General features: G+C 36.1%; 1 protein-coding gene across 1 annotated transcript; it reads right to left on the reverse strand.

Moving 5' to 3' along the window:
• Positions 1-47: 47 nt before the first annotated feature.
• Positions 48-11,965, reverse strand: LOC113676530 (GTP-binding protein 4). The gene is made up of 20 exons (XM_027193196.2): positions 11,868-11,965; positions 11,737-11,795; positions 10,858-10,969; positions 10,606-10,709; positions 10,236-10,319; positions 9,678-9,730; positions 8,701-8,764; positions 8,425-8,461; positions 7,421-7,513; positions 6,648-6,710; positions 5,853-6,075; positions 4,733-4,929; positions 3,937-4,149; positions 3,378-3,443; positions 3,089-3,135; positions 2,358-2,451; positions 1,969-2,043; positions 1,559-1,687; positions 677-743; positions 48-223 (listed from the first exon to the last, which is right to left on the reverse strand). Exons 1-20 carry the CDS (start codon positions 11,913-11,915, stop codon positions 138-140), a joined length of 1,914 nt encoding a protein of 637 aa, XP_027048997.2. The 5' UTR covers positions 11,916-11,965; the 3' UTR covers positions 48-137.
• Between the last annotated feature and the right edge of the window lie 958 nt (positions 11,966-12,923).

Here is a 12,923-nt window from a genome sequence, read left to right on the forward strand (position 1 = left end):
TGTTCGACGCAAAGTTGAGAGAGCGAAACGAAAACAACGATGACAAGTTTTTCTGCGCCAGGAATTTATTTCCAAATAAATTGAATCTCAAGAATATGGTGTTAATACAAATATATTGAGATACGACCAATCCAAGGCTATCTTCTCTGGACTTTGTTCATCTTACGTTTGCCGGCAAACATATGTTTAGGCATTTTCGTAGCGATCTTTCTGTCAGCTTCACCTGTGGAACGAAAACGCATGATAATCTGTAACAGTGTCAAATATTGAACAAGGTTTAACTTCGTTTTTAATTTTTCTGCGATAGAATCTATGAAACATTTGATTGAAAGAGACTCTGGATATGGACATTATCATAACGAACCGCTAGAGTAAGAGAAGGAGATGGGGAATGCGAAAAAGGGACGGAAGAGGAAGAGCGGCCTGGAGGGAAGAAAGAAAAAATGAAGACGACGACGAGCAAAAGGATACAGAGAAGGAGGGCGAAACAGTGGACGTAGAACGAAGAAGGACGGGAAGAGTGGGAAAGAGTTGAAGAAAAAGGGGGCAAATGGCTGCTCACAGTAACCTCTCTAAATGAATCATTTACACTTTCCTGGTGACCACAGGGTTTCCCTAAATAAAACCGACAGTTATCATGAAGAAAAGGCATTTCTTTCGTCCACCAAAATCCTACCTGCTTTGCCCATACGGTTAATGCCTCTTTGAACAACCTTTGACAGTTTCTTTGCTTTCTTCTTTTTCTATTTTAAAACAAAACAAAGTCAGGAATTAACACGAGAAAACTCTTACATAGTTTACTTCAAAGAGCCACAACCTACTTCCGTTGGAGACGAGATTAAGTGTTCAATTATTATAAGGCGTCCTTTCACATTTACCCTACACTCATCAGCTCGTTTCGTTTGACCAGCGTGCCGCAACTGCAGGTTTTCCGGCGAGCGTAAGGTCAAAAATGCCTCCGGTTTAAGGGTTGTCGGGTAGGCTTTCGTCCAGTTTTGTCCTCTTCACAAATTTCACTCCTACATTCTTACCCTGTCTTCCTACAAATTACATCTACGATACAGTTCTTTAAATCGAGACGCAACTAAACTTTTAAAATACGCTACCTTTTGCGCAAAAAAGTAGCCCTCTTCTTTACTCACCTTTGGTTCCAAAAAAAATTTAATGCTGAATGTTTCTGCTCTATGTTTTTTGATGAAATTAATTTCACTTGATTCATCTTAGTTGTCAAAATATTTTTCAGAAGATTTAAACCGTAATTTACATGGTGAGTACTTATAAATTTCATGTTGTTGGTTCAATCGATGTTAGATAACGGCTGTCATCGTCATCATTACCGTCATCATCAGTAAAAATTTATCAATCGAAATTTTAGTTCACTGATGCGAGGGAAAGCTAACTGAGAGGGACAATGAAAAGCCTGGAGAGTTTAATAATCTCGTTATTTTCATCACATGAATATTTCCTTCAACCAAGAAGTACAGAAACTGGAGCGCAAGTGCAACAAGAGAAAGATTTTTAAAACAGTTTCAGCCTCCCCTTTCACTTAGCTTCTCACCTCGGGAGAACTGATGCCTGATTGGTCACGTGGTGGACGTGATAAGCTGCGTGCGCCGTTGCTGGCTGCTCTCTTTCTTTTACGGCTCATCGGGGTCTGAGAACGAGATCTTTTTTCGGCCACGTCTCCCTGGAAACAACCAACGAATCAATCAAACTACTGTACTGTATCAATCAACTATTCTATCAGTTAAGAGATGCGACCAAAAATAACAATAAACAAACGAAATACTTAAAAGTGAACTGACAGTATCTGACATGAAAGACGTCGACAATGCATTCTACCTGTTCTAACTGATACTGCAGAGCAAAACACACATATAAAGGCAAAACAAAACAAAAACAAGGAATCAAGCAATAAACATCAACAACAACAACAACAACAACAACAGCAACAACTCTGTAGCCCACCTCCTCAATGCCTTCCATCTCTACATCTCCACCAACCTCTTCTGTGATGTTTTTTCTGCTGCGAGCGGCTTGAGCCTTAACGTAGAGGAAACAAAACAGATATCAGACAGTAGGACACATGTATCTATATGATAAAACTACAAAGAAAATCTAACATAACGCTACGAATGCAATCTAAGTGAAAGTAAGAGAGGACCAGCTTCGTAGGTTGCAAGACAACTAAAACTCTTTAACTACCTAGTGCCGTCTAAAATCTTGTGACACTAGTCGTTAGCAAAAATCCTGCCGTGTTAAGGTTTTCTTCAGAGAGAACGCATCAAATAGAAGAGATAATCCACAAATTAAAGTGCAATAAAAGGCCTGAAAAACTGACCGTGAAAAAAACCGACCTTCAAAAATGTAGAACGTGGCAACTTCGCCCTGTTGTTTCTCGGTTTCATCTCACGATGTGCTTGGACGATCAGCTTCTTTTTCTCTCGAATTCTACGAAAAAATATATTAAGAAAATAATCAGAAAAAAAGTATTTTTAAAACTAGACAGGGTTGAATTCGAATCCACAGAAACTCGAGTCACATGCTAACTCAAACTGACATTATTTCCTAGTATAAGATTACATTTACCCCATACATTTCTTGAGAATTTTACCCTCAAAATTGAATTACTTCAAATAACGCGAGGTAATATTTTCCCACCTGATAACTTTCTCCACAGTTTTTCCTTTCAGATAAATCGCCTCGCTAAAGTTTAGTAATTAAGTTTCTTTTTTGTATTTTTTTCACACCTTAAGTTTCGTTTTCTTGGAAAAACATCTCTAAGTTCTAAGCTTTTTCATAGTTCAACTCCATTCAAATCCATTGCTTGAAACTACGTGTATAAATTAAAATTTGTGATCAATACCAATTGTAGTTGTTCCGCCTCACACAACGTATTTAAATCGATCTGAATCTGTCGCCTAATCTCGCTCAGTGTATTACATGTACTTCTAGATATACGAGATAGCAAAACTTTTACATCCACTCATAAAAACGGAGTTACGAATTCGCGTCGATACAAGGCTTATTTGAAGTAAAACAATTCCGAAAACAAATAAAATGCATGAAGAACAATCTAAGAACTTACTGCTGTGCTGTTTTCCTGATTTCCTCTTGTTCAGGGGTTAGTTCTTCCTGCAAAAATAAAAAAAATAAATAATGATAATACATAAAAAAATAGGAAAAGAGGGAAAAAGGCAACAGCACAATACCTCTGTAGAGATTTGTCTTCGGTTGTTATGGTGTCTTCGATTAGAGAATTCTTATTCAGGAGTTAAAGACTGACCGTTATCACAGTAGAGAAGTGTTTCACTAAATACCACTGAGTGAATATCCACTGAGTGAATATCTATAATTATAATCTGTCCGTCACTCACAGGCTCTGAGTCGTAAAGTCCTGCAGCTTCACGCAGCTCTTCCTCTTTCTCCAACTCTTCTAGTTTCTGCAACAAACGACACAAATTAGCATGTACGTGAGGTAAAAAGTAAAAAAAAAAAACATTTTTGGAGTGCATGCTCAAATGAAGGAGTATCACTCTAATAACTGACCGCAACCTTTGCCTTTTTTTTAGGTCAATACTTTATCCAGGTATCTCGGTATGGAGAAATTTAGGTTTACCACTGCTTCCACCAACATTCATTCTGAAGTTTCGAGAGCAGTCCTTAATCAAGGCGTTAACCGTTTGCTCATTAATTCTTTCAGACTTAAAGCCTTCAACATCGAGTCGACACTTCATATAGAGTATTGGGAATCGAGGGTGTCAAAATGTGACACTCGTTTCTCGCGAGTCCAGCGTGTCGACATCCTCCTCACGCGATACTCGTGCCACTTGAAAAAGCAAACTCTAACAAATAAACTTGTACCTGCACTTTTGTTAAGAATTAAACCTGGTTTCCTCACTAACATATCATCCAAAAATACAACTTAAAATTCACCTTCATAATGTCTGGGTCGATAAAGTCAGCTACATTCTTTCCTAGGTAGATCTCGGGTATAATGTCATGTTTTTCCTCATCGTTCTTCAAGTCCCAGTGTTGCCGCAAGTCCATATAATAATATTCTCCCAGTTCGTTCTCAAGATCCTTTGCAAGTTTCCTCTTAGGTTCCGCTCCTTCCACTGACATGGCTTGTCTCTTTTCAAGAACAGCCTAAGGGTACAGTTAACCAAACAGTTACAAAAAGTTGGGTTACACCTCGTTGTAATATACAACGTTTATTCAGCGAATATGGCTAGTCGCACGAGAGGAGTTACTTCAGGTGCGGATCAAGACATTACAAGAGAATACTGCTGACATTTTGCCGGCGATGAAGTCAACTTACAGTTATTATCTTACTTCACCTCATGCAGCGTTATGCTCTACTGCAATTGCTGAGTGATTTTAGCAGCTGTAATTGGCGCATTTATGTTTCCTGAGATAAACGAAATGCGCCAATCACAACTAAATGTAGGTTTTCTACTGGACAGAGGGAAGATAGGATATACAGTCAATTAAAATATTCATACTGCATATGAAAACCACAAACTTCAGTCTTAGAGACAAAAATTGCAAAAGTACGACTCTTGTGTGATTTCATTCAAACTCTTTCGGAATAACAGACCCCTTAACTGATCAATCGTAAAACAAATCACTAAGCTCTGTTTTTTAATATGCATTTACAATTTTGTATCATGACTATACACAATACAAACATGGAAATGAACTGCTGGAACACAATTAACAAATAATTTACCTGTGGTATACAAGGAGGTCTTTCTTTCTGATCTCGCTGGGTTGGCATGGCAACATGAAGTCTGTTCATGACATCCTTTGCTTTTTTACTTTTCATTTTAACCTCAACCCTCTGAGCCAAGAGCTGATCACATGCCTCAGTTTTGACTGTCATTATTCCTTCCTCACTAACGGTGCTCATGGAAAGAAGTGTCACTCCTAATAAAACAAATACATAACATATAAAACAATAATAAAATAAAACAAATAGTAAAACCCACAATAAACTCAACTCAAATGTTGTGCCACTGAGTCCAGGAATCAAACCCAGGCTACAGCAGAAGGAGATGATCATTCTTGCCACTGTACACTTCTCTTTTTCACACTAGATATCACATTGATCAAACTGAAGCTTCAACATCTACCCCCCTCCCCCCCCCCCTCCAATGCAACCCCATGGCATTTAAACTTTTGAAGATTGGTTTCCCAGGACAAAAATTGCATTCAAATGACCCACTCCAGTACAATTTTTTCATTGAATAATTCTTTGTGTGATCAACTAATGTTGTAGAATTTGGCAGCACTATGTATTAGTTTATTGGTGCATATGTATAGTTGTTTCCTTGTACACTCAAGTGGACTCTTTATCTCTAAACTTCTCCATAGTTAAAATTAGAACACATGTACCAGTTCAGATTCCTTACTCTACTCAGGCAAGGTTTTAATTTCCCAACCCCAGCGCACAACAAACAGTCATGCTGAGAAAATCATGAGAAAATCCAACTTCTGTGTGAGAGATTATTCAGCATTAATTGATTTCCGGTTGATTTTTTGCGATAAGTGACAGATGATTGAACAATAGGATCATATCATATATTTAAAAATGAGAGAGACCAGCGCATGAGATGAAAATGGTGAAAGAGAGAGGGAGACCAAGTTGACTTTATAAATAAAACATGAAGTTTTGGCAGATTCTTGGCAGATTCTTAAGTCCCATTTCTGACACAGATGTGCAATGAATTTCAAAGTATTATAACAGACAAGTTTTCATTGGGAGAGACAACCTTGACAAACCTTAATAATGAAGGGTGATCACATGCATGAAGCTGTACATGTGTGTCTACATGGCCACATAAGCTTACCATCCTGATTGAAAACGTTGAGCAGTTCTCTCTTCTCTTCAGTCAGTTCCTCTGGTCTGATTACATCCACCTTGTTCAGCACCACTATCAGTGGTTTGTTAGCAAAGAGAGGTTTAATACCATTAAACAGTTCAATCTGTTCCTCAAGTGTGTGCCCACACTGCTCGGAAACATCCATAATGTAAAGAATGGCAGCACGCAGATGAGCAAGGGCTGTGATGGCCTGGTGAAAGACAAAAAAGTTAATTGAATAAAAAGAATAAAAAAGTTTTGAATTCATGTCCAGTAAAAGTAATTTTGACCCATTTACTTTCTTTTCATTCATCTGTTCACATCTAACAAGTGGTGAAATGGAAGACCTACATACTGTGGCTGAGTACTATTTTCAGCGATCTTAATCTTAACCCTTTAACTCCCAAGATCTCATTAGTAATTCTCCTTACTGTCTGCCATACAATTCTTGTGATGTTAGTTTGCAGAATTTGGTATTGGATCAACTTATAATCTCCTAACTGATATTTTTCTTTATTCTCATCTCTTATCTGCTTGATATTGTATTGATATTGTAAGGAGAAATTCTGTTTTGGTCACTCATGGTAGTTATGCAAAAATGCTGAAAGAGTGTTTGAAAGAGAGTGTTCAGATATTCATTTAAAAAGTTTTTAAATGCTAAATTTTTCTTTTCTTATCTATTATTATTTTCCTTGTTTCATTTTTGGGCTTCTTACCCTGCGCAGCTTACATATATCTTCAATGTTGTGATTATCAAAAAGCAGAGAAAAAGATGCCCCTCACCTGCATCTCTATTGTGTTACGCTCCTCTAAGGAGTGGTCAAGGATTCCTGGTGTATCAACAACCTAATTTAAAAAGAAATTTTTATTTGCTGAAACATTAAGAAATTGCCTGCACAAATTTCAATTATCAACATAGCTGTTGTATTGTATATGTGCAGCTAGAGTATCTGATTTATAATGTAAATAAATGATTGCATTAAAAAAAAAGGGACACAACATTCCATGTATTTCCACTATAAATAAGACAATGATATCCTTTCAGCAAACTAACTTCAGAGAAGAAAGGGAAAAAAAAACAAACAAAGATAAACAGGGATGACTAAGGTCGGGGAAGGTTAATTAAGACAGGTTGCAATTAACAAATGTAACTCTTTAACTCTCAAGATCTAATTGTTCATTCTCCCCTCTAGATGCTCCACATTTCCTTGCAAATTAGTAGGGAGAATTTAGAATTTGGTTTTGAATCTATATGTAGATGTTCCTGGTAAGTTTGAGTACTCTCATTATGTGTTTGCTGGATAATGTATGAATAACACAGGGAGATATTAAATGTTGATCACTTCTGGGAGTTTAAGGGTTAAACAATTTAGTTGAATTGTTTCACAAATCACACAGAGCTTCATAGCTCCTTCAAATGAAAGGCTAATAGTTTGTTCATAAGAAGGAACTCAGAATTGAGTAACTTCATAGCTATAAAATGTTAACATTATTCATTCCACTGATACAGTGTTAAAGTCACTTGACAGTATTGTATATGTATAAGTAGTCCTCACCTGCCACCTGAGGTACTTGTAATCCATGTGACCAACAAACAAAGACTTGGTTGTAAAAGCATAAGGTTGGACTTCCACATCTGCACGAGTCACCTACAGTACCATTCAAAAACAATTTGAAGGACTTAATGGAAACTTGATCATCAATACTTGAAACTATCGAGAATCAAGGCTCGAGTATCGAGTATCAAGTACTAAGGATTGATATGCTTAAAGACCTTTTTGAAGATCTTGATTCACAGTTTTGAGAAACGATCTAAATATTGCACAAAAAACAATAGTGAAGGACAAAGAGCTCAACACACAGCTCTTCTTAAAACACAAACAAATACAAATGAAAATATTTTCCTATCATACAAAACTCCAGCTTTACCCAAGCCCTCACTTAGTGTTGTTAATATCAAATAAAGCATGTGCCACATTTACATTTACAAAACTTTATTTTAGAACATGTGAACTTTAGGCGTACAAGTGTTAACAATCTTCTTTGATCATGGTATCATCAACCAACCAATAAAAATGTAAACAAAAATATTTCCACTGAAACTATCATCCAAACATTTGACGAGAATTTGTTCCTTTTCCCCGTAGACAATACTTTTTAATGATGGAGGATAAATTGAACGAAGTGTGTCAATATTGATATGTACGTGTATATTCATTCAAATGTGTTCACATTTACAGGTACATTTCATGTATCAATTAAATGTGGCTGATTTGAGATTTATTTCAAAACGCACAAAAAATGGCTTAGTACAAGTAGCTCTTCTCATCGATTATCATATACAAAAATTCTCCTACGGCTTGGAAAGTATTGCTTAAAATCCCCTTAACTTCCTCGTGAAATAATGGTCTCCCAAATTTTGCTATATAGAGATTTTCCATATCTTGTAAAGGTAACTTTAAATAAACTAACAGTAACTACAGAGTACATCCATGTAATTACATGAATATGATTGTATGAATATGAATTTGTGTTTCATTTACACAATCATGTATCTTACCTTATTCATGAAGCTTGATTTACCCACATTTGGAAAGCTGAAAAAGTATGACACAACACTTAAAATTTCACAAATATCTTGTTTAAATTTTTTTTACTTTCCTAATAAGTACATGTATCTATCGCATAAGAAGAGATTTGGAGAAACATTTGCCTGTGAAGTTCAGTGCTAAAGCTTATGTATTTAGAGGTTTCTTTGTACACTGTACATATATTCTAAGAAAGTTCTAGCATTGAAATTTAAACACAGGTACCTATCAGCAGAGTTATGACTTACCCACAGACTAGTAGAGTTCTTGTGTTTGGGTCTATTGATGGAAGTCTTGCCACATGCTGTCGAACTGCACGTAAGCAGAAATAAAATGATAATAAATAGTAATAAAAGGATAGTTAATAAACAGTCATTTAAGTGTGATCATTGTAAACAATGGATGACACATATGTCATCTTTTTTACCTCTGTTAACAAGTATTATTTATATAAGTTGCAATTTTTCAGTACAGTAGAGTACAATGCATGTAATAATTAAGTTATATCATTTCTATCAAGATTTAGTCATGATTAATAATGGTAACTGAACTGAGTGGAGTGCAATTTGGGCTGAAATAATACGCATGATTTCAAAATTGAATGAGCACACTGTGCAAGTTTGATTTGAAATCACAAGTATGATTTCAGACCAAAATTGCACAACACAAAGTTCAATTACCACTTTATTACATCCATTTTGAAATCGCCCAAATACAGGATTTGGTCAGTTCAAATATGTTATTAATGTAGTATTGAGCTGGTTTGAAATTAAGTCTTTCATTTTTTGGGGGTAAAAAATAAGAGTTTTGGAAACAAAAGTTGCAAAATTTGTCACATGATACTCTTTGCCTGAAATTTGATTGATTACTTAAAACAAGCCTTGAAATCTAATTGCTTGTTTGTTTTTAGTGTAGCCTCCTCATTGGCTGGGAAAAAGATGTGATTAAACACAAAAAATGGTGCAATTCATGAATAAATCACACCAATTAGAGCCAATCAGATCACAGGGACCACCAGTGATTTCAAAATAGGTGTAATAAAACATGTAACATATGCCATTGATGCAGAAACATCACAGATGTATACAAGCCTGCAGAATCGACTCTGATCAGTAAATGTCTTTCACCCAAGTTAAACAAATCAATAAAAATATTTTGCTATCCTCCAAGAATATTTTGAAATCCAGCAAACTAGCTGTTGATAGGTCAGTAAAAACAATCTAACCTTGTTCCAGGTATTGTAAGCTCTGATTTTGCCTCTTCATAATAGTACACATCCTTAGAAAAAAATCAACATGAAAATTATTAACTGCCAACATTGTTCAGGTTAAACAGCACTCCTTACATGTACTTTTAAATGGTACACTTCAAGGCTGTAAAGCATATTTATGACAATTAAAACCTTTGGTATACTTAATATTACAAAGAGATACATGCATGTGTATTAGTGTGATAGGGTCAATTTCAGTATCTCAACAGAGCACAACTACCCCTCCCCTAATCCAAACTAAACCCTAACTTGGTATCAGTAGAGTGTTTTTGGGATAGAGGAGGGATACCTGAATGGTTGCTCAGAGACCAACATTGATGTGTGCAATAAATGATTGCTGCAAAATAATGTATTAATCTCTGCTGTTTTATTGTTTAATATGTACACTGTACATGCATTATACCATTTTACGATAAGGTTAGTCTGACAGAACAGTCGAGTGCAGATCTGGTACAAAATACAGACTAATTATTAAAGAAAATATCACATTTAAGTCTTGCACAGGGTACCCACCTCCCCAAAGCTGCTCGTTTTAACTGTTTACATCTGTACAGTGAATCCCCGTACTTCATAAGCCTCACATAATCCTTAGCAACACTATAAAGTAAAATTGACAGAAAAGAAACATGAACAAAATTAGATTGATCAGTTTGAAGATTGAAGTTTTACATTGGAATTCAATCTCTTAGGTCATTGGCAACTGATTACTACCGAAGTCCAAATTTTGGAAATGTTCTTAAGTGACGATACTATGCTCATGTTTGTGCTCATCTTATTATTCAAGACCAAAAGTTGTGTTCACAGAATGGAGAATTGGCCATCAAGAGAAGAGTCCCAAAACAAAGGTTCCCACCATACTTACTGTTTATTCAAATATGCTTACTTGTCAATCAAGTGCCTGGCGGTGTTGATTTGTCCTAAAGCCAGCTTGTAATGATCTTTGTCGTAGAGTACATTCATCAAATCAGCATAGAAAGGATGGATATCCTGAAAAACACAACTTTCATTTAATTCATTGTTCATATAGGTGTAAGTCAGACAGAGTTATAATTGGTTAAAATTGAAGTCACTGATTGCCTCAGGATCACCTGAGTAACTGACTACAGTTAAAATTAATTATCCAATGCACAATTACCTCTAGTCTTGGAAAATCTGTGATGATTTGTGTCAATTTGTCATGATAATTCTGTTGGGTGTACTTGATTTTTCTCATGTAAAAACCACGAATCCGGCTGATTTTGTAGTGTCTAGCAGAAAAACAAGAAGTTGATTCTAGTCAAATATACAGTGAATGATAAAAACAAGAAAATATCAGTAATGAGCGTGATTGTCCAATTGCAATGGAATGAGCAATGTGAAGGTCAACTCTGGTTGATTTAAACTCGTTTTGTCGAAAAAATCAGCTACATGTGAGCTTTAACGGCCTCAGAGAACAGTTCTTTTTCACAGCTATGGTATACATCAAGAAAACTATATTAAATTGTCAACTTGGAATTCTTCACCACTGGAACCTATGAAAAAAAGTGATTCCAGTACTTGTACGGACAAAAATAAAAATTTTCTCTTAATTGCAGATTCAATACGTCTTTTCTGCGAGGTAACAGAGACACTAGGAAATGCAATGCAGCTAAAACTTTATAGCAATTTACAAGTATCATTAAAGACTGTATGTCTGATCGATGATACAAATTGAACTGGAAGTTACCTCTAGTTCAAGAAAAAAATGCTACTTATCAGCCGCTTCAAGAAATAAAAGAACATTTTGGAGAAAGAGTAAGACTGAATGAGTAGGAAAAATTTTATTGTACAATAAGCTTACGCTAGCTCGAACTCAAGTCGACGAATGAAAGGCACACAGGTTTAAATAAGCTAATCAAACAAGTCAGAAAACAAAAATAATTTAATAGGCTTGTGTACCAAGATTTCAGCAATTACCCAGGCCAAAATCGCACTGAATTCGATGCGTTTTATCCCAACCAAAAATTACAGCTGACGCTAAAGATAAACAACTTACCGATGAATTACGGTCGGTGTTTTCCGCTGGGTTCTGGAGAGAACGATATCGACAAAATCCTTGAATAGAAAACGGGTTTTTTAGATACATATCAACTCGAAAAAGAGCTATAATTGTCGTTCGATCCCTACCTTTGCCGAAGGTACAACTGTGATCTTCTTGAAGTTGTAGTGCGCCATGATGGAAAGCACACGTGAAAGGAACTACTTTCGTAATGCATCCGCTGAAGAGACTGAAGGCGCCGAAAGGAAACGATAGGGACGCAATGCGTACACAATCATAGACGAATACTGAAAGAACCTAATCAAACTAGTACTGAAATCAAATTATAAACTATTTCGGGAAAATTTCCCTCACATGAAAAAAAATTATGTGGTCTTCTGATAAAAAAGATAGTTAAACATTCGAATATGACAAAGCTAGGACTAGCATCATCCTCAGAGACCCGAAAGTATTTAGAAAAGGCTAAAGGAAGATAGAACAGCTGCTTCGATGGACAAAGGACGTTTTTATTTCCCTTCCACCCGATCATTAAACCCTGGGTTACGAGGACGGGCTTGCACACTAAGAGAAAAACGAACAAAGAAGATTGAATTTCTTTGAGGTGAGCGGAGACCTTCTACTGAACTACTTTAAAATCTTTCTAAGATGATACAAAGTGCCTTTTTTCCCTCAAAAATAATATATTTTGTGATGATTTAAGAAATTGGCATATTCCACGAATAACACCGTCAGCAACCGGCCGTTGCCCATTAAGAAGTTGACAGATGTCTACCGCCCAAGTTTCTAGAATTAGATGATTTACATCTTGTTTTAGGCTCGAGTCAGAGCCAGAAATCCCAAAAGACTCAAACAATCAGAATAACAGCTTCTAATTCTACGATTGAATTAGGATACATTATATGTTTATTAATAAGCTCTTAATCGCAAAAGCCCTCAAGACAACTAGGCCTCAGGCCTTACTGATCCATTGTAAATGTTTACTAGCTATATGGGATAATGTCAAGAGACGATGGGTTCAAAAACACGACTTTTAAGCACAAAGATACGGTGACTAAACCCAGATAAAATTCACGGCAGGTCACCACAAAGAAATCCATCGGGTGAAATTTTGTGACGAGAGAAAACAAAGCAACATCAAATAGTAAAAATAAAAACAGTAACAACAACGATAGTCTGTGAACCCG

Source organism: Pocillopora damicornis, chromosome 9 (genome assembly GCF_964200805.1).
Source record: "Pocillopora damicornis chromosome 9, jaPocDami1.2, whole genome shotgun sequence".
Lineage (NCBI taxonomy): Eukaryota > Metazoa > Cnidaria > Anthozoa > Scleractinia > Pocilloporidae > Pocillopora > Pocillopora damicornis.